This window comes from Centrocercus urophasianus, unplaced genomic scaffold (genome assembly GCF_019232065.1).
Source record: "Centrocercus urophasianus isolate 14NV4802_14NV808 unplaced genomic scaffold, USGS_Curo_1.0 seq_74, whole genome shotgun sequence".
Taxonomy (NCBI): Eukaryota; Metazoa; Chordata; class Aves; order Galliformes; family Phasianidae; genus Centrocercus; species Centrocercus urophasianus.
In genome coordinates this window covers 1,150,032-1,172,761 of record NW_024885355.1, presented here as the reverse complement: position 1 = coordinate 1,172,761, position 22,730 = coordinate 1,150,032, and the positions used below count along the sequence as shown (strand labels likewise).

Here is a 22,730-nt window from a genome sequence, read left to right as displayed (position 1 = left end):
TCCCTCCGTTCCTCCCCCCCCCTTTCCTCCTCCTCCTCCTCCTCTCACAGCTGGGATGGTGGCTCTGAGCTTCTTCCTTGCTCACCCCCAGTGACACCCCCTGAGTTGGCAGAGACAGGGGATGTCCTGCCTGCTTCTCCTCTCCCTTCAGCACACCAAGGGTTAGGTTGCCAGACCCTGATCTCCCTGTGATGGCTGCAGGAGGGCCTTGGGCAGCAGCGCGGGGGCCTAGGGGAGGGATGCCAGCAGGGATTCAGAGGGGAAGGTGCTTGTTGCTCTCTGCCTCGATTATTGGTTTGCTTGTTGCCTCTGCACTCTTGCCACATAGGGAGACTGCTGGGCTCACAGCGCATGCTCGGCAGGCCCCATAGAAACTTCCTGCTGCTGGAGAATCCCAGCCCAGGGCTGCTTTGGGGCCAAAAAGAACGCCTTTCCCCACAGATCTGACTCCTTCCTTGTCATACAACCCTCGTTGTGGGGGTTTGGGGATAAATCGGTGTGGGTGTGCTTCCCCATGGAATGAAATTGGTTTTCTTTATGTAAAGTGCACGCATCCTATCTGTGAGTTCATCCCAGCCAAAATGTAATGCGGTTCATTTACTGCTCCTTGTGCTGTCCTGTACCTAATGAATGTGAAAAGAAAAAGTGGGATCCAAAAATAGGGTTAACTTATGGAAACATAGGTGTTTATTTTAAATTTCCCTTGCATTCCTCTGCCTGTTACATAAAAGGTAATTCACAGAAGTATTGTTCTGTTCAAATTTTGCTGAACTTGTGAATAAAAGCCACTGTCATGCTTAAAGTTTGAATATGTAATGAAAATATCAATTTGAAATAATGTCTGTAAAGATAACTAAGCTTAATGTGTGAAAAAATGTCAATTATCAATAACTTTTCTTGTGTGCAGACTGCAGAATAAAGTAAAATTAAAGGTTGAGGTAGTGAGCTGTGTTCTAAATGTATATATTTGATAAAAATATTTCAGTTCCTGATGTGCTTGGGGGGTTGATTTATTGATCAATAGAAAGACAACTCAGCTTTTCTCTTGAGTAGCTGCTGAATGAAGTTCATGGTAGGGGTGAGTTATGGATGTTATGGATGCCAACTCTTTGCTTTTCTCTTGAATGGGGGAACATGGCTGGTAGCTGCTGGCCACAGTATTTTAAGCTTTTGGAAAAACAGTTGCAGAGGCTGCATTTCTCTGTGTGATTTTGACACGTCAGTTCCCCAAGTGCTTTTCTCTGATGTGTGTAAGTCAGAAAGTTGCTAAGTGTTGTTTGAAAACTGAAGAAATGTTCTCCTGAGCATCCGTTGCACCAACAGTGTGTAGTTTTTCTTTGGAGAACAAAAGAGGTTTGCAGTTCAGTTGTATGCAATGTCATTTTTGCTACCAAGTGGACAGTGGACTTACATTGACAGAAATATATGTATTAAAAAAACTAAACAAATAGCCACAAAACTTCAGGGTGTTTTTCTTCTAAGCTTAGAATCTTGAATGGGTTTTAAATCCCAACTTGCAGGTAATGTCTCTGAGGAGCTTCTCTCCACGTTCATTTTGTGACGAAGGAGAGAAGTGAATAGTTTGGGGTGCACAGTGGTTAGAGCTCATGGTTTTCTGATGGTCAGCTGCTCCATAAGTTTGTGTTTGATTCTTTTTTTTAGTTCACATCTGCAGAGTTAACGTTGGAAGATGTCAGTGTAACTTCTAAGCACGCACCTCAAGGAGCTCAAGTTTGAGCATTGTTCATTAGCTGTATAACAGCCTTACATTTTCCTGTTAATAATGAACAAGCTCTTTGTTCTAATTGCTAAAGAAACAAGGTGTAACCTTCTGCAGGAAGGGATGCTGCGTGGATGTAGAGCTGGCATTACAGCTAGGAAGAGGGCAGATCTTTCTGATGGGACTCTGAGATTTCATTCACGCTCGGTGTTTGAGCTGTGCCGTATTACCTCTGCTACAGTGACAACAGTGCTGGAGGATGAGTGGATTTCCTCAGTTGTTTGGTTTGCTTGGATATTAACTGTGTGGGCAGAGGCGTGGTCTTGTCAAAACGTACAAACCATCTTAAAAGATGTGCTTTGGGATCTGGTGGGCAGCATAAATCGTGCCTGAATAGCAAAATGGTGACGTGACGTTGGTTTTGCTGGTCGTCGTTGGGTGGTCTTACGGGGTGGGATGAATGTGTGCGTGTGGAAGCAGCCTTCAGAAATCTGGACAGCACAGGAGCTCAACCGATGCTGGTGGTTCATTTGTAGGACGTGACTGTTCAGTTAAAGTCATGAGACTATGGTCATTTAGTGAATAATTTGCTGTAGGAAGAATAATGATCTTGCCCTTAAAAATCGTGGTTCTTGCTTTGTATACAATATCAAGGCTTGGGTTACAGTTACAACAGTCTTCAGCTTCTTTGGAAATGAAGAAAGTTGATTGTTTCTTCGGATTGTGGCACTGCTCTCTTAAATGCTTGCTAATTGACATGCCTCACAGTAAATTGTTTCTTAGGATTTAGTGAGAGATTCAGTGTATTATTTTAACTCTGAATTATGAGCACTGAGCTGTCGTTACCCCCCGTGTTACAGTACTTTTAGATGCAGAACTAATCCTAATAAGGCGGTTCTAGGATGTGGGTAGTACCTTATCCCTGTATCTGCTTGCTCACAGGAGCAGAACTGCACATTGGACCAAATAATGGCAGTAAAACAATAGTTGTTCTCATGAACACACTTAGGACATTTTACGAGGAGCTTCAATTGTAACAGAAGAACAGTTTAATATTTTAATATATATGATGAAAGGGAGTAAGGACTATATCTGCATTTGGGGCTGTGTTTAAGGAACCATGATATCAAATCACCGCCTCCTTTGTGTTTGTAAATAGCTTGAGAATTGGTGTAAATGTTAATTAAGCACTTTGTCTCTCGTGAAAGGAAATATTAGTAGAACGTTAGCTTGCACAACAGAGATGTAATTTTACACATGACTACTCAAAAGGCTTGCTGGTGTGCCAGGTTCCCTAGTGCATGAATGGGAGAACTTCTCACTGAGGTGAATGGCTTTTCCCAAAGCCTCTTAGGCTCTGTTAGCTCCCCAGTTTTTGCAGGCTTTTCTTAGCACTGTGGGCTTTCAGTTGTTGTTGATAGAATGGTAATAAGTCTGCATGCTCTGTGTATTCCAGCAAAGCAGCATCAGTCTTCCCAGCAATGATCAAGCTAAAGGTGATCTTGAGAACAGCAAAAAGAGGATGTTTTGGATCTCCATAGATCCTTGGCAGTCTCCTCCTGACAGATTGAGCCAGCCTTGATGTTTGTCTCTTCATTACCAACCAAATGTGTTGAGTTTGGAGTTGGATAATAACAGCGCTCTTTGTGTGCTGGCTCAGATTTCAGTGGTGTAAAGAGGTGCAGTGAGATGCAGGTGCTCCATAGAGGTTCTTTTTAGTAAATCTTTCTTTCCCCTGTTTAGCTTTGTAATGGGAGCTGAGGTTAGAGGCAGTGGGAAACCCATGCAAGTCATTTATGGCTTCTTTAAATTTTTTAAAGTATACCTGATACCACATTGTGGAACTCAAAGTATGTTTTCCTTGGAGCTACCACGCTTCAGATCAGTAAGTTAAGTGTTACAAGCTGCTTTATTTTTCTACATCTCCTAGACATCTTGCATCTTTTCTCTTTTTCTGAGGACGTTGGAGGCTGAAGCCCTTTGTTTCAGTGGATTATGTCAGTTTTCCTATTGTCATCCCAATAGCTTTGGAAAGCTTTACTGCTTTAAGCTTAATGGTTCTCACCACCCTCTGAAGAAATTAACGGTGTTTTATATGGCTGCTGAGTACCTGTATGGGAGAAGCATACCTGGAGCTCTGTGCCTGTTTAATACAGCAAACAAAAGCCAACAAGACCTGATGACTAGGAGTCTAACAGACTTTCATGCTCAAGAATAGGAGTGTTCATTTTGAAGAAGAAAATGTTCTGTTGGTGTGATTGTTTCTGTTTGTTTTTAATAGTTGAGACCAAGCCTGTTTGTACAGTGCTGATCAGAAGTTATGAGTTTTGATGTGACTTCAGGAAGAAGTCATGATAGACTGCATAGCCTTCAAAATCCACGGAGGATTGTTTAGTGTTTAAAGGAGAAAATAAATGTGATATGGAAGTAGTCGAATGCTAATTGAGTGGCTAATATGGTGCTTAAAACCTTCTGTCTGATTTCAGTGCAGAAAGGTGTTTGGGGATTGGTCTCGATGATCTCTAGAGGTCCCTTCCAACCCCTACAGTTCTGTAATTTTGTGATTCTGTATATTCATGTACTGCCCTCTCATGTGGACTATGAAATTCTGGCATCTACTATTGGTGATGGTCATTTTACTGGGTGGGAGGAGTTTGTTCCCACATCAGGTAATGCTGGATATTCATCATCAGACATGTTAAGTGTGGGTATAACAATATCCTAGGGCTGCTGCTGCCGTCAGGATCTGTCAAGTAGTCCAAAGTTTCTCTTATCAGCTTTGTGGGGCTGTGCTTGTATCTTGTCGTGCCCTGTGTGAATAATACATGTAACTGCTGCTTTAAATCAGTTAGCTGTCACCTACACACAGGTCAAACTTGAATGCATGTATAAATATATATATGGGAAGTAGATGGCTGCTGTCCTGCTGTACTGAGGGACTGAACCAAACTTTAAACATTGTCAAAGCTGTTAATCCACCTGTTAGGAAAATGCAATCTATTTAACTTAACAAGAAGGTATTGTAGAATCAAAACGTCAGATTTGATCAGTGGGCTTGCAAATAAGTGTGTACCTAGTGAACTTATGGACATACTGTGTTACTGCTGTCCTTGTTTCATTCTGGAGGATGACAGAGGTTGTGCCCCTCTGCACAGAGGTTTATTTCAAGTTATGCAGCACCACGTTTCTAGTCATTGAGGTAACTGGTTTGCTGAAGGTGGACTCCAGCTGCTTGGAGCTCAATGTCAGAATACATCAGGGCTATATTTGGAGGAGGTAGGAACCAAAAATAATTGTTCTCTATACTCTCCTATATAATAAACTGCGTTTCAGTCATTTTGGATTAGTGTGACTTTAAGACCAGTGTGTCTTACCAACATGCACTTTTAATTTCTTCCTTTATGAATTAAGTTATCTTGGAATTAATTGCTTCATAACAGAGTATGGATGCCTATCTCTGTTTTAACTATTCCTATTTTGCTAGTTTTCCATGGCAAGACTTCTTATCACTATTGTAGATTCATCGGCGTGTCATCTCACCTGGAACTCGGGCTGGGAACTCCACTGTGAGGTCCAGCTGGGCTCCACATTTCTTCAGATCCTGTATGGAAGATGGACAAACGCAGTACTTGTGGGTAAATGAGCAGGTCCAGTTTCTGTCAGTAACACTGCTCGAGGGAAGAAGATCACAAAATACCACACTGAATGAAGAAAAGGAACTCGGAGCACAGATTTCTGCCCTGACAGAACACCAGGGTCCTCCTGCTAGAACTCAGCCCCACCAGGACTTAACTCAGGTTTTTGTGCCTCCCCTGAGGAAGGGTGATGTGCTTCTGGTGGGTGGCTTTGTTCAATTCAGACGTGCATCAGATGGTGCAGAGCTGGAGAAAAGCTTTTCAGAAAAGGTGATGGTACTCCTAAGCCACAGAGTCTCAAGGATTGCTTACTTCTAAACAAGTTTGTGAGGTTCAGGAATGCAAGTGGAAGTTCTGGCTGATGTGAAATTGTTTACTGAAAGAAGCTCATGGGCCCTGTTGTCGGATATCTGCATGAAAGAGCTTCACAAACATCAAACTGAGTTTTCAGTGACATCATCACATGGAAGCTAGGAGTTACGTATTGTCAAGTCCTTGGCCTTATTTTGGCACATTCAAAATAGCATCCCCACTGGGAAACTTAAGCTTCAACAAGGTTCTTTCCTGGCAGAAGATGCTGAGCGCTACTAAACAGCCAGGTGGCTAAAGGAATCTAAGCTGTACTTCATCCCAATCTTCAGGATCATAGAATTCAGGGCATATCATGTTTGGCACCTGTTTTGTATTGTGTATTAGAGGTAGGTGCTGCTGGTCCCAGTTGGGTGTGTTGTGGGAAAACAGCTACAGAATGTGATTTGACAGCAGCAGGAAAACCCTTCCAGATGGAATCAGCCATCCATCAGTCTTGTGTCCTTGGCGCTGGTCAACTGCAGGGATTGACAAAAGCTGTAAGAGTTTCTCCAAGTATTTTTCCAGCATCCAGTAGCTTATAGCCCAGAGGTTTTCTTTCTTCTCTTTTATTATTTTAAATCTATTTTTCTTTTGTCTTTCCCAGTGGACTTGAACAGGGCTTTTGTTTTCTTTTTCTTTGGGGTTCGTTCATGGTAATACTATCAAATGTGAGAATGGTCAGCCGTGTGCTGTTACTTGTGCTCCCTGCCTGGTACCCCCACTTCTGAGCCCATTTTGAAGGTTGCATTTAGACGAGCTTGTTCATGGCCCCTGCTAAACTGAGAAACCTAGGAGAATTTCTGGAAATTTCATGGTGTTGTTGAAACGAAGATTAAAACAAACATCTGTTTGTGGTGTCCCCGTGCTCTGCAGTAGCTGATAGATGACAGCTCCCAGGAAGAAATATGCCCGAGTACCTGGCAGGTCTGGGTGCTTTGTGGCTTGGTAGTAATGTCCCACTGGAGGCAGAAGGCAGGAGGGACAGCAAGGTTTCCTTTTGGTGGTGCGAGGGAGGGACCAGAGCCATCGAGCTGGCAAGAAGTGATGGGAAGAGGAATATATATGGTCCTAAAAAGAGTACTGGCTCAGTGTGCTCACTGGTTCCTCAAAGCTGGCTTTCTTGGGGTTCTCTGGAAGGATTCATGTCAACCTGAAGATCTCTTCAGGACCCTGCAGCACTCGTGAGCTATGGCTGTATTCCTCTGGTTTGTGCTGTTTGGACTTACTCAGCACTTGGTGTGACTGCTCACCAGAGGGACAAATGGGCATGGTGGCGTTCCTCAGTGCTCACCCTCTGCTGTGACCAGTCCCTACTTGGATGCCAGTGGTGGGACAGAGCTCTGTGTCTGTGGCTTTGGAGCTTAATGAAATTATCTGTTTTGATCGAGATACTAAAATTGCTGGGAAATAAATAATAAAGTCTGGATAGAAGTGTGTATTTTTGTGCTTCCTTCCAGCCTTGCAAAAACAGCATAGGTTTTGTTTCGGCTGTAGAACACAGCCAGGTCTGTGGCTGTTGATAACACTGTGATGTTCTTTCCAGCCTGTTTAATTTCATTTTCTCTCCTTCCATCCCCACCCTTCTTCCCCAATCAATGAACTCTCCTTTGCTCTGGTTGTTCTGCAAAGCTCCACAAACACATTGGCATTAACAAGTTTTCTTAGCAGCCTGTAGCATTTGTCAGTCTCCCATTCGCAGTTTGCCATCAGCCTGGTGCAGTCATTTCTCTTCCCCAGGAGTGACACAGAGCTCTTACAGCTGAGGTGCTGGAGGATTTCAGAGAACTACGGGAGAAATTATGACCTTGTTGAGGCCTGTAATGGTCAGAGGAAAAGAACAAACTGTTTCTCCAAGCGAGGCAGGGCCCATTTATGAAGGCTTTTATGCTTCAACAGCTGCCCCGTAAACGCGAGGTTTCTTTCCATCACGATCAGTTAGGCCTTGTAGAAAAAATATTTTTCCTTTTGACTGTCTTAGGCTGTGCCACTTGTCTCACCTTGCAGTCAGTCCTAGTTGGCTGAGTCCTGAAGCTGTGCTATGTTGAATGAAGTTGGTTATTAAACAGAACTTGGACGTGAATAATCACTTTGTTTCCTCCTCAGTTCTGTGTCCCTCTGGTACACCTGGCTGTTTTCCAGCTCATCTACAGCTATCTGGTAACAGAAGTGCCAGGGCACGTTTGTTGCCTTTTAGTGTTAATGACTACCAGGATTATAATGGTTTCCTCCTGAGAAAAATGATGATGGTTCACAAAAGCCAATTAATTTGTGGATGGTAGAAGTGTATAAAAATCCTAGTTTGGCCCCAGAGCTTGTGGTGTGATGCTGTTAACACATCCCAAGAAAGCATCCCAGGTGGAGGACTGCATATTGGGCGTTCAGCTGGAAAGCTTCCCCTGCACCGGGTGAAGAGCAGGGCTGTCTGCAGGGCTTGCTGGAAGGGAACTGGCGTGGAAACATTCCTCCATTGCTGGAGGAGCTGCCACGAAGGGGCAGAACTGTCCTTTAAACCATGTTTTTAAACTTAGGCATTCTGCAGCTAACTGCTGACCTCCTCAGTGGCACAGTAGCAATCTGCTTTGGTTCAGAAAGGTTACAGTGGGTAGGAAAAAACTGATACAGTAGAAGAGAGCTTTTGGAAGAGGTAAGCGAGCCCGGAAGCAGTCAGAGGTCAAGGAGGAAAAATGCTGAATGTGTCCTAGGAACAGCCTGCTTGCAAAGCTAAAGGAGGTCTCTGAATTCATGTCTGCCAAAATGGAAGCAGGATAAGTGAAGATAAGCTTCAGAGCGGGATGTTTTGATGCCAAGCAGAAGCTGTTTGAGGGGTGGGAATGGAATCCTGACAAAGCCCAGGAGGATGTACTGGGAGCTGGCAGTGGTGAGAAGGAAGTTAGCCAGTCTGAGGTGGGTTTGGAGAGAAAAGGCGTAGAGAAAAGAAAGCAGGCTGGGAAACGGATGTCTGAAATCGTTAGCTACAATAATTAAAATAAGGACACTGCTGAGAACTTAAGTAACCTATTTGCATAATGTATTATTAGGCTAATTTGTGATATCCTCGTTCTAGTTCTGCTGCGTTTCTGGCAATAAAGATGAAATACGATAAAACTGATGTGTTAGGAAATGATGTACATGCTAATAGTATGAAAGCGTGCTGCTTTGCCAGGCTCAGATAGTCGTCTGGCTTTCTGCAAGAGTTTAGAAATACAAGCAGTAAAAATATAAAGGCTTGAAATCAGAGTGCAGAAGTGGAAAACAGAGCAACTAGCACAGAGCAAGGAGCCTAACAAAGATTGAGGGGATCAAACTCAAGAAGCTCTTACGTCTGTTTTTGATAAACTTTATGAAGTTGTAGTTTCGTACTTCTGATGTTACATTAGTTTTTCTCCAGAGAAAAAGATGATATACTCTCTTTTTCTGACTTCTTTTAAGCATGGATATACTGATGGAATACTTAGGTATATATGCAGAAAGTCTTTCAAGGAGGTCACTGGTTACGCTGGTTGACGTGTGTTCTGCTGCAACTTTACCTGATGTGTCCAAAACAGGAACTATCATGCCCATCCTTGATGTGATTCCTTGTGGCAGGAGGAATCAGGTGAGCCATGGAGCGTGCAGTTTGCCCACACCGTTTGCAGCCCGACGTGGTAATGGACACTGATGTTGCCAGCGGTCTCTGCTTTCTCCACCCTGCTCATATCCATCCCTGGCAGAGGAAGAGACATGGTGGGGCACTCAGCCCTTGTAGCCAGCAAGCACTCAACATGTATCAGCATCGGAGTGGTAATCGCCCAAGCACAAACTAATTAACCAACAGGAAGCAGGCTGGAGAAAGGAGAGTTCTTGTTGTGGTAGAACTAAAGAGGAAGTAAAGAGGAATTTCATATTTTTATCATTATTATTTTCTATGGCATGGGTACTTTATTTGCTAAGAAAACAGAAGGAGATAAGATGAGTGGATGCTGATGGCTTCAGAGATGTGCACTATGGCTCCCACAGATTGGTGTTCCTCTGGCCTTGTAGAAACAACAGTGGTGTATTGAATAAAACTTAAAGGTGATTAAAATTGAAATGTCTTTCTCATGTGGCATAATTGCAATTGATTGCTGCAAGTTATTACTGAGGCTAGAGCAAACAAGATTTAGCTGCATATTGGATGTCAGGGGGAAATTCTTTACACAGAGTGGTGAGGTGCTGGAACAGCTGCCCAGAGAGGCTGTGGATGCCCCGTCCATCCCTGGAGGTGTTCAAGGCCAGGTTGGATGGGGCCCTGGGCAGCCTGGTCTGGTATTAAATGTGGAGGTTGGTGGCCCTGCGTGTGGCAGGGGGTTGGAGCTTCGTGATCCTTGAGGTCCCTTCCAACCCTGGCCATTCTGTGATTTTGTGATTCTGTGCTAAGATATACTGAGTTGTAGTAAAAATATTGAAAAATAAAGGAAGAAGTTTCTTGCTTCTAAGTTAAACCAGGCGTCGTCTAAGAGGAGTATTTAAAGGTGCCTGGGGGTAGGCATTCTCAGCCTTGTGCTTTGGGGTTTCTTTGCCCACATTCTGAAGCAGCAGATGGTGGTCACTGCCCAACACCTGGGTTGTGTTCATTGTGGCTCTGATGTGTTTCATCTTTCTCTGTTCCAAGTGCTGTGCGTGAACGCAGCTTCCACTGCCAGGGCTTGTTCCCCTTGCTGTCTGTCTGTGTAGGAAGGAAAGATTTAGGGAGACTGTTAAACTGCAGCACCTTCCTTGGAGCTGCAGCCCAGCCTACTCGGCTCTTTCCAGTTCCTGACAGTGTCCCTGTGTGCTTGGCTGTGTTATGGCTTTGTATCTCAAACCTGACTTCTGAGTAATGGCAATATGTTAGAATGAAACCCAGTGTCCCTTCAGGGTGTGACCATCTTTCCTTCTAGCTTTGTAGCTTCAAGTCTGCCTAAGTGGATGGGAGATAACACTGACCCCAAAGCTGGCAGTCCTGCGTGAAGCTGCGACAGCCCCAAGCTTAGAACTGCTCCTTGCAATTAGTTACGTCATCAGGGTAGATATTTTGATGTTATTAGCAGGTGAAAACTTGAATTTGCCTGTAGAAGTTCTGACTTCAGATCTTTGTTTCAAGGATTGAACCTTCTGTGAATTCTCGCTTTGTCTGGGATTCTGTTAGCTCACATACCATTTGCTTGTTCTGTATGTCTGAATAATTGTATTTTCTTTAGACCTAAGCTTAAGAAAGTTGGCCAAACCCTGCACCTGTTTTCTATTTACTACTAGCACTTCGTCAGGCAATTATCTCAGTTTTACTTCTAAACATTTCTGTTCTCACTTGCTCCCTAGGTTTCCTAAGAAATAATGGATAGAAGTTGCTACTAGCTGTGAAAGAATTGTTTAAAAAAAAGCCTCAAATTCTGTGTTAATTGGATAAAACTCATAAAATGTTATGCTTGTGATTTCATCTGCAGAATGACTTTCATCCAGCTGTATGGCTGCCTTCCTTGTCAGCTGCTGCAAACATTGCACTTCTGTGAGTGTTTTGCCCAAACCTCCAACATGTGCTGCATCTTTTTCTGGATCTCTGTGTTTCTGTAAAACGTTAGAAATTTTCACTTGAACTGCTGATAAAGTCAGGAGCTGACATTACCTTAGAGCAGAACAAATGTGCAGTTGCTCCCTGCCAGCTGACAGGGAAGTGTGCTCTGTGCAGCAGGATGACTTGCCTTGGTTTTCATCCTCATGTTTTGCTTCTGCAGATCCTTAAAGAAGTCTCACGTAATGCTACTGTTTGTAAAATACCAGATGCTTAGTCACAGTACTCCCTTTTCTACATGAATTCATCATATGTATCATCATATATTCATGATAAATTCACGGCGTGGTTACACCATGGGATTTCTTTAAGATCCACTGAACTGACAACATTTTATATGCTGTGACCTGAGTTTGCCAGAAGTGGTATCTGCAATATTTGACAGTCAAAGAGAATCAGGCAGGGCTGCCAACCTCCACATTTCATACCAGCCCAGGCTGCCCAGGGCCCCATCCAACCTGGCCTTGAACATCCAGGGATGGACGGGGCATCACAGCCTCTCTGGGCAGCTGTTCCAGCACCTCACTGCTCTCTCTGTACAGAATTTCCCCCTGACATCCGAATTAAATCTTCCCTCCCTCAACTTCAAACCATTTTCCCTTTCCTGCTATAATCTACCTTGTCAAAGAGTTGAAACTGCCAAGAAACATTATATCTGTACAGTTGCTGTGTAACTGAAGGATGAGATGGTGCAAGTTTTCTAATTAACTACAAGACTTGATAGAAAGTGCAATGCAGAAAAAAATAAGCCCACAGGTGAACCCCAGCATATAAATACTCTGATAAATGCATGTGAGGTCAACAATGACAAGAGAAAATACTTGCCTTTCTGTATCATAGAATCAGTGAGCTTGCCAGGACCCTGAAGGTCATCGAGTCCAACGATCAGCCCCTGCCCACCACCACATCCCTCAGCACCACGTCCATGTGGTTCTTGAACACCTCCATTTTGAACCCCCAAAAGGGCAGAAATAGCTGTCTGGTAGAACTCATCTGATAGATGGAAAAACAAACTAAAGAATTCTGAACGTTTTCTGTGTTTTCCACTGAGGAGTGGTAACATAACCTGGGCCATGAAACTTGGTGTAGAAAAGTGATTTTATTCAGCCTGCTCTGCATCTCTTAATGTTGCCTTGTTGTTGAGGTGAGAGGTGTTTGCAAAGGTTGGCTTATAGTGCAATCAGCATCCTTCTGTTAATGATGAAGAAAACTGTCAGCCAACATCTAAGAAACTTAGCAGAACTGCCAGCAGATGGATATTTCTAGTAACTAAACGAAGTCCAGATTTAAAAACCATTTAAATTTGTTCTTGTTTTCCTGTAATGAACTTGCATTCAGCTTACTCTCTAACAGTATGTACATAAACTTGTTACGTTTGTCATGTGCGTAAAGGGGACATAAAACAAAACCAGAGGCTTCTCAGCTACTCAATATACACTTTTCTGGTCGTGTCTTTCATCCTGATGTTTTTCCCTGCACTGAGAATACTACAATTCCATTTTAATATAACAGGGCTTATGAGCTTATTCTGAAAGTTAAATGCTACCATGCTTAGAGAATTGATTTTTGTCTAGCAGAAATTTCTGCACACAGGTAAACCTCATGAACTGAGACCATGTTTGCAGTGACAGTTCAGTGTCTGAAGGGGAGTGTAAGAGTTTACTTGAGTGAGACTAATCCATCTCAGTAGCTGGTAAGGCTCTTATACCCCCCAAGACCTCACATGCATTGGTTGCCTGATGCCAACAGAATGAACCTCCCCACATTTACTGAGCGCAGCCCCTCTGGCTGATGTCAGATGCCTGCTATATGATAAGCTGACTCTCTAGGAGTGTCCTGTCCATGTGCTGTCTATGGGCTGACCAGAAGTAGCTCAGCACTCTGCAACACCTCCCAGCAGGATTCACACCCACTTCTTTCCTTTCTCAGTTGGTTTGAGGCCAGAACTGCTGCCCCTACATGGCTGGCTCCTTGTGTTTCTTGTGCACAACATTCTTTTTCCTTTCACTTTCATCGTGGATTCTCTTTATTATAGAAGTATTGAGTGGTAAGGAAGGAAACGAAGAGATTTTTTTTGCTCATGGTCTGAAAGTCTTGGATAGTTACTACTCTTACAATGGAGACCCAGGTGCCTCAGCAGGGAACATCCATCCTCCCAGAGAGGCCCTTACCTCCTGATTTTTGCTAGCCAGAATGAAAGTTGCTTGTTTTGCCATGTCTTCACATTTACAGGCTGTGCTCCCAGCAGCTTCAGAGAGTCACGTGCTTGCCTGTGCATGAATTAACGATCGGTTATTTCAAATCAAGACCACTTGACTTGCTCAAGTGCACCATGTGGTCATTGGAAGTGATTTCCCATTGAACAGCAGCAATTTGTTACGATTTCCATTTGCTTTCAGTACCTGTTTCCATGTGGTCAGCTTGCGTGCACACTGCTGCCACAGTCTCATTTTTCTTATCCTCTCTTCCCGTATGCAGTGTGTGGGCTTGGGCCCGTTTTGGATTCAGTACATTTTTTGAGACAGTAAGCAGGACTTTTATTTGCTGTCTTTCCTCTCCTGGGCAATTTCCAGTTTCTAAAATAAACGGTGTGCTATTTTCTCTTGTGTTGTTTTCAAAGTCCTTTTCCTTTCTTCTTTTTCTATCTCTGTTTCATTTTCTCTGTGTAGTGCAATGTGCTTTTCCTCCTTAATCCTGTGTTCTCTGATAGTTGCAGCTTGTGGCCGAGTCTACTTCTTCAGCTTCCAGAGTTATGTCTCTTCTGGTGCATGACTGATGGTGTTGTGGGCATTAGGGAGCAAGAGAGATTGATTTGCAGGCAGTTGGAGAGGGTAGGAAGAAAAACATGGGAGGGAAAGGTGCTTAGTAACACATTGGACAAATGGGTCATAAATTCCAAACATTTGAAAATAATCTCATCGCTAAAAGTAGAGCTGAATTCTAAGGTTTCTCCTGGTTGGCTGTGACAGCAAGGCCTTGTAGGCTGGTGACACAGCTTATAGTCAAAGATCTTGGGAGGGGGAAAGGCTTCTGTGTCTCTGTTCAGAGACCCTGTGGGCTGTGATGCAGCTGTGTGTGGTGGTGAAAGGGACGGTGTGTCCTGGGGTCTGTGGGATGGGTGGCAGTCAGCAGGCATCAGAATGGCACACAGTCTGCATAGCTTGGGGAAGCAGAGACTTCTCCAATAGGTGTTTGGACAGAATTGAGATAGAAAGGTACTTGCTGTGTCTGAAATGATCTAACTGCTGAGCATCCACATTTCAAAGGATAGCAGTGTCATTTAAATGTGAGCGTGGTTTGTTTGTTGCTCATTCCTGCCAAAATCTTTCTAGGAACAGGATATAAAAAAAACCTGCTTGGTGACTTGTTCTTTCTGTTTGGATTTTCTGTTTAATTACAGCTTGTTTGATTGCTCTTTTGCTCTCACTAGGAAGATGGAGTACATTTTCCCCCTTTCCTGCATCTCTCTTTTTTTTTATGGGCGCACAGCTTGGAGGTAGGATAGGAATACTCATCAAGTGAATCAACTGGAGGACGAGATATTTAGGTTGTCCTTTGGAACAGAAACTACTGCTTTTTATCTTAGGAAATGACATAGGCATCAAATACATCAATTTCTTTTTTATACCAGGCTTGAATGAGCACATGAGTGGAGCTCACAATGTTCTCCATAAATCCCATTATCAATAGCCATTTTTTAGATGTTCACTGTAACTCCTTGCCTGGTTCACACTAGATGTTTTCTGTGCTTTCAGTTACTTAGCATAGCACATTCATGACAAGACCATCATTTTTCTGTCTCATCCATGAAGTTTTTAATAACACATCCCAACTGCAGGGATCTTTGTGTGCTTCTTCTAACAGTTGGGGTGAGAAACAAGTGAGGTAGTTCCTAGGGGGGAATATTTATGTTGGCATAAACCAGTGCTGCTGCTGAAGATCCCAGCCCCTTTTTTCTCCTCAGTATTTCACTTCCCATAGAATAATTGCATCCTTAAGGTTGGAAAAGACCACTGAGTCACCTAGTTCAGCTGTTCAACCCATCTCCACCAAGCCCACTAGCCATAGCCCTCAGTCCATGTCCAGCATCAGTGACTGCCAGCTCCCTGGGCAGCCTTTGCAATGCATCACTACTCTTTCTGAGAACATTTTTTTCCTAAAATCCAACCATTCCAACCGATCCAATGGAGAACTTACCTTTGGTTGCAACTAACATGGATGTCGTGGTGTTTGCCACCCCAAACTGCTCATGGGCCTTCAGATTTGTGCACACAAAAATAGAAAATAGCGAAGTTGTTTGAAATGTGGTCACTTGTCTGTTTGGGTGCTCTGGTCCTGATCCCTCCAGCTGGCAGTGGAGGAGATTGGAACATCACAGAATTGCTCAGCTTGGAAAGGACCTTCAGGATGGTAGAAGCTGACTGATATTTGCTTGCCATTAAATTGCTAACATAGGGTGCTACTACACACATATCAGTTTTATATGATTGAATATGGTGAGCTAGTAGAAGAGGTGGGAGATATTCATGATCCCATTGATCTCAACTGCCCGCATGCTTAGCATGGTTTTATTTGGCAGTGAAGTCCTACCATGCTGAGGTCACAGCAGTCGTGTCATCTGAAATCAGCCAAGGGAGAAAGACAGAAAGGTGCAAACTGTTCATGGAAATACTTGCCCAGTTTATCTTTGGATTTACTTTTTTTTTCTTTCGCATAGCACAGCAAGTTAGCATAGTAAAAGGGTTTACTGGTATAACTGGGAGGACCTGTTTGTATTTGCAAAGCATGCAAACTGCCAGCTGCTTTTGCATCCCAAAATGTTGCTTCTTGCTCCCTTCCCCCTGCTCCTGCAGGCCCAGGGCCTTGTGCTGCTTTTTCTGTTTTCCTCCATTATTTCTTCTGGTTTCATTCAGCTAGGAGTGGGTTAATTTTGGCAGGGAAGATGACAGGAGGTCAGGTGAGGTTGTGTGGGGAGGTGTTGATGGGTAGCCACAGCCAGCTGTATGCTGGTGCTGAAGCTGAGGCTTTTCTAAGCAGGTGACAGGTCTTCCCTGTGTTCCTATTTCTTCTTCTCCATTGAGATTTTTTTTGTCTTTTTCTTTGTTTATTAACAATAACTGATGGAGGGAACACTCCCTGAAATGCTGGGATGGATGATGTTCAGAAGATGTTTGCTGATGCCCAGACAGGGGCATGCCTTCCAGGAAAGTGCAGGACTTGACAGAATTGCCTGAACTGCACCAGAAGTCCCAAAATTCTGTACCCAATGACTCATTCTTTCTGACTCATTTCTTCTTCCCATGATAAATCTATATTTTTTAATATCTAGCAGATGGCCGTGGCTTAATTTTACAAGTTTTCCTAAAACAGGCATTTTTTCTTTTAAAATAGCACACTTTTTCGTTAGCCTTGCACTTGGAGTCCTAAGTCTTCTCTACCACTGAAGTGTACTCTGTCAAGTTGGGCCTCATGATTTTAGGGAGCTACTATATTGCTTTGCAGAGAAACCAATGCTTTTTGAACATCTGGGTATGTCATTCACATGTTGGTGTACACTGTCACACTGTTTTGGCAATAGCTTTACCAGAAATGACTGCTCTTCAAGGAAGATTGCATGAATTTTTCCTTCCTTATGTGAAACTTAAGAAAAGTGAATGAGTGTTTACCCAGGAGTAATTGCATCTTACGTTCATTATTTTGAATCTATTCCAAGTAGGATCAGAGGAGTATTGTAAAAATGATCCTTATCAATGTCTCTCTTCCTGGAACTTCATCTTCTGAGCACAGGTAAGCAAGTTTGAAGCCATGCAGGTCCAGTGTGTTGCTGAGATGGTCTGCTTTGCTGGTGCACTTCCCCTTGTTTCCAACTGGGTGCTCTGCCTATGGATGGATCTTCCATCACTCTTCAGCCTTCCTAACACCTCCTCTCTCCATGAAGACTGTTACAGTACATTAAAAAAACAGAAGTGATGATAAATAAATGTATAAAGGGTTCAAAATGCTGTGAAGTTTCTTTGTGAAAGTAACTGTGTGAGTACATCACCAAGATCCCAGAAGTGCAGGACCTGAAATGCTAAAACCTTGGGAAAGGAGTGAGGTGGCAGTGGGTGCTGCCCAAGGACGAATGTACCAAAGCACTTTCCAGGGTCTGAATTTCCCATTTCTTCTGAGGCAAAGACTTTCTGGTGACTGGGAATTTGATTATTCAGAACAAATCAGTCGTGCTTCCTTAAGCCAGGATTCCAATCAATACGTACCTATGAAGAGAGATTTGATTAAAAAGAAGAAAGAAAAAAAAAAAGCAGAACAGAAGCTTTGATCCAGCAAGGTTTTGAATATTCTGGCTCAGTTCCACGTTACACAAACACAAGCTGAGGTTTAATTGTATGAGTTGCCTTTGATAGAATTGCTCATGTGTATAAAGTGCTTTGGGCTTAATTTTGTTGGTGCCAAGTGCTCAGCATCCATTGGGGTTAAGACCTTTTGATCTCATTCTTTTTAAGATATGTGGTGGTTTAAAGTTGTGAAATGCACCAATTTTGGGGAGAATCAAGGAGGAGGAGATGTGTGAAGTTTCTTCAGTGTGCAGTGGTAATGGAAACAATAGTAACTGAGTGAAAGAGAAGAGGTCTGGACTGGCCTGGAGTTGTTGCCTGAGAATTGCTTAGGTTTACAGGAGGTCTCTTTATGGCTACCAGGCTGATTCTTTCTGTATTTAATGGGAACTGTGGTTGTGTATTAACTTGCTGGCTGCAAACCAGCAGCGATGATCTTCTGAAATTAAAGCAAGCATCTTCAACAAACTGATGCTTTACCAACTCACACTCACCTGAAAACAGAGGCATTTGAAAGACTGGCATCAGCGAGGTGAAATCAAGTCAAATAATGGAAGGATTCACAAAGAGACTCAAAGATTGAAAAGACCAGGAAAAGAAGTATCTCAGTAACGTCTGCTTTAGAATGAAGGTGTTTTATGTCCCAGCTCTTTATCATGTGTCAAAGAATACTGCTGAATGAGCAGAAAAACGTAAGTAACGATCCTAAGAGTTCTTAATTCAGCTCTTCAGGTGTGTGTGCAGAGCTGAACGAAAATGCTTTCACAAAATGAAGGGGTATGCAAACAGCATCTAAGAAAGGAGTAAAAATTTCACTTCCTTAAGCTCTTCTCAACGGACTGTGAGACAGCTCTCTCCATTGGGCACGTGTAGTTGCATTCATAATTATCATTCACCTCTTTTTTTTTCAAGTTAGAAAAGTTTCCCACTGATAAAATTGATGTTCTGCACGTTTGCCACTTGGTGGTGCCAGATTGATTTACAAATCACGGATGTGAGGCGAGGTGTCGAAGCTGTGTTTGAGAAGTGTGTAGTAAGCTATAATTCAGGTAGGAAGCGTTGATTTTGTGCCTGCACTCGTGCAGCTGTGCTCAGCAGCACTTCTGGCCTCCATCCCTCGCTCTTCAAATCTCCGTCCAGCACAAAGGAGTTTAAATACATAGCAAGGTTGTATCTGTGAGGATAAAGTTTCTAGCACATTTCTCCCACAGCTTGCATCCAGCCAAAAATAGTTGGGATTCAGCGATATTCCAGGCATGGCACAGATACCTTCTGCATTTCTGGAGGCAGCTGCAGGTGTGCTGCTGGCAGTCAGGAGGTGTTGTGTCTATAGATGTTTGACTGACATTGGTCCTGTGCAGTTTTTAGTTTAACACTGCCAAGAGTTTGGCGTATTTGTCATTGAGGTGGAATTCCTGGTTCAACGAAGGACAAATGATGGTTGGTTGGAACCTTCCTGGCTCAACACAGGAAGGGCAATGATCATCGTAGATGTAAATCTAAACAAAAAGACCTATGCAACTACTTTCATCCTGCTGTTGTTATTTTATCACAGAATCACCAAGTTTGGAAAGGACCTACAAGATCATCCAGTCCAACCATTCACCCACCACCAACAGTTCTCACTAAGCCATATCCCAAAACACAACGTCCAAACGTTCCTTGAACACCTCCAGGGTTGGTGACTCCACCACCTCCCTGGGCAGCCCATTCCAGTGCCTGAGAGTTACAGAGCTGCTCCTAGCAGACTTGAAGTTACTATGTTTTATTACAATTTCTGTTTTTCACTGTGTTATCAGTGTTTAGCATTGAAGTGTATTTGCACCAGGCTTCATAACTTCTTTTTTTTTTTCTCTCTCTCAATGCTGCAGTTCCAAAAGAATTGGTGGAGCTTCACTTGAAACTGATGAGAAAGATTGGGAAGTCTGTCACAGCAGACAGATGGGAAAAATATTTGATCAAGGTACAATATGCATGTTGTATTATTCTGCACTGCTGGAATATGCTTATGATGAGCTGTTGTGTCAGCAATCCCTGGTATGAATTATAGTGAGCCTTGGGCTCTGCTGTGGCCAACACCAATGTGCATGCCCAGACTTCAGTTGCATAAGATCCCAGCTTAACTTTCAGGCTGCCTAGACTTGTACAAAAATCTCTAAAAATAAACGTTATCTCCTGCATGTATAAGAGTGCACACCTTCATGCTTGCTAGAAACAAACTTTCTGAGCATTAAGGCTTTCAGTGTAGAAGCAGATTTAATAGCCTGCAAACAGACTACATTGAGCAGGGAAATGAACATGGTAACTATTCATTTTAAAATAAGTTGGTTGAGAGTAACCATACAGAGCTCTTGTACCATGTGCTAATATTAAATGAGAACATTGCAGTGATTTAGATCAGCATGCTCACAATGGTACAGCTAAGATAAAATCAGTATAACATCAGTAAAAATAGAACATCCCATTTTTTTACCTAATTCTATCTATGGCTGTGCCTTTGTTGCTACCTTATGTGTGAATAGTTTTTATTTCAAACAATTTACACTGCTTCAGAAAATAAAAGCAGACAATGCTCAAAATTTGGAGTTTGGCACTCTGGATACCTTATTCCACATGCCAAAATGTAGTCTTAGAGTCATCACAGAATCACTGAATGGTTTGGGATGGAAGAGACCTCTGAAATCATCTGGTTCCAACCCTGCTGCCATGGGCAGTGTTGGCAGCATTAGGTCAGGTTCCCCAGGACCCCATCCAACCTGTGCTCAGTATTGTCTACACAACCATGATTGCATCTGTCTTAGAAATACAGCATTGTGGTGATGGCAGCGAAACAAATAATGATGTTAGCAGATGCAGTCCCAGTTTGCCCCCCTTAGTGCTATCTATCAAATTTACTGGGGTAGGAGTTTGCCTTGAGGTTTGTGTAAAATAGTCTTAAAATAATGATGTGTGTGAGACCACCAGGGCTGTGTCAAGAAATAGCCTGCTGAAGGGCCTAAGGTGAGATCTGACCTCTTCACCAGCTGTAAAGCATTTATGATGCTGTTTTGAGCTAATAATGTGATGGGTGCACCTTCTGTGTGTTCACGTATCGCCAAGTACTGTGAATACTGCATTGTATTCAATCCATTAACATACCCAAAAGCCATTCCAGCAAGCTGTGGAAACAACCCTGAGCAGGGGGCATATAAATCCCACTGAAGCAGTTGTATGGTAAGCAGAAAACGGGGAGAAAACAAGTGTATGAGGGAATAGTCTGGAAAATCCTCCTTCAGCATGGAGGGAGAGCGCTGAGGAAACCTTTCCACCTGCCCCTGTTGAGACCAAGCAAGCAGTAATAACTTCTACTTCATTTAACTTGATACTTATTCTAGCCAGTGGTTCAAAGGAATCTCGAGAACAAAGGAATTTGAATATAACTAATGAGAGAGGTATGCTAATATGGCCCCCATTTCAAAAGGGTGTAATTAGTTTAGAAAAACAAGGAAGAGCTCTGGGAAATGTCCCAAAAGCCAGGAAAAATGGAAAGCATGTGGAACCATTGAGAGTGTTCTTGGGAGATACCTGCAGTGTTCTTAACTAGGAAGTGAACACTGCAGTTGAAAGCTCTTTCCCTTGTATGTCCTGGTGCTAAACCACCCAGTTTTGCCTCACCAGCCTACATACTGCTCTTTTTGGAAGCAAATGGCTGTAGGGTTTCAGGGTCTGAATTTCTCCAGTAGGAAGCATGGTTGTGTATGCGTGAAGGGAAGAAAGGGTTTGTCCTGCAGGTTTTAACAGCTGAGAGGAACTGGCCAGCTTAGCTGCTTTGGGAAGCGTGTAGCTGAGTTCATTCAGACTGCTCTGTCTCCCAGCAGAATGCTTTCACTGGCTCTTGTCAAACATATTTTGTGTTCTTGTACAGATACAATTTCTCTGGGCTGGTGAATTCAAAGCCTTCAGCACTGACCACACCGTTCTGCCCCAGTTGTTCAGAGTTGAGGGCTTGGTAGTCCCACGTAGGCAGACTCCTCTGCTATGTTTGTCACCTTCCTCTTTTCATTGATTGCAGTGAAAGTGTGGAGTGAGCTTATAGGAAGTGTTGGATGCTGCTGTAGCTGCTTGGGAAATGTTTGAGAGACATCCTGACATCTTTTTGGCAGGGTAGGGAGCTACTGACTGCTCTTCAGTGTGGAGAAAGCAGCTGTTCCCATGAGCAGCAGGCTTTTGTTTGGTGTGAAATGTCCTTTCTGTGAAGTCAGAGACTGATATTGAGACAGTGTCCATGTCAGTGGGATCTGTAGTTCAGGGCTGTGACAGTACTTGTCAGTAGAAAGCGTGATCATCTGGTTTTTGATTGTCAAAATGTAGTCGTTTCAGTCTGAACAGATGCTTTATCAACTCGTATGTCTCTTGAGTTGTTGCTTTGACAATCATACGCTTCTGAAGCACATGAAACTTCTCATTATTGCTTTCATTACTTAATGAGCAAGCAATGAGCAGTGACTGGCTCTTGCCCTGAGCAGAGGTTTGATGTACAATTGCCCAGAGTTCTTTGTGTTCCAGTACTGAAAATGAAGGAGAAAGCAGAATAAGCTTGTTTAGTGCTTGAGGAACAATTGCTTCTCTTGCTGTGAGCTTTGTGCCGGAGGAGGACCTGTGTCCTTAGCCTCAGATTAGGAAAAACTGCTCCTCAGCATAATTCCTTGTTATCGGAGCACATCTTCACCATTCCCATAGGTCACAGAGTCAGAGTGTGATTTATGGTGTGGCTGAGCCAACCTAATTGCAAGCTGATGCCAACAAGCATGGTCCCACGTTTCCATTTCTTGGTGCTCTTGAAGCTTACCCCAGAGCGAGCCAGTTTAGGCAGCAGAGCCAGCAGAAAAGCAGCTCTCCATAACAAAAAGAAGTAGCTTTCTGCTATTTTACCTGCTTTAACTAACTTACACTTAGGCCAGTGAAGAACTCGTGTCAGTACTGGCAGTAGCGTGGCTGTGGGGACAGAGGAGGGAGAACACCTCTTTGGTTGTAGCCCACGCTGAGTTGTACAGTACATCTAGTGAGGAAATTTAGTGTCGTTTTTCCTTCTGTTTCCAGAGAAAGCTGCTTTCATATGTGGTTTCCAAGTTGTTCAGTAGCTT

General features: G+C 43.3%; 1 protein-coding gene across 1 annotated transcript in view; it reads left to right on the top strand.

Annotated features, from left to right (window-relative positions):
- The window catches only part of RSF1 (remodeling and spacing factor 1), a 54,692-nt gene that overhangs the window by 1,029 nt on the left and 30,933 nt on the right, over positions 1-22,730 (top strand). Inside the window, exon 2 of the mRNA XM_042838175.1 lies at positions 19,479-19,570. Coding sequence (XP_042694109.1) covers positions 19,479-19,570 — 92 coding nt within the window. The remainder of the gene's footprint in view (positions 1-19,478; positions 19,571-22,730) is intronic.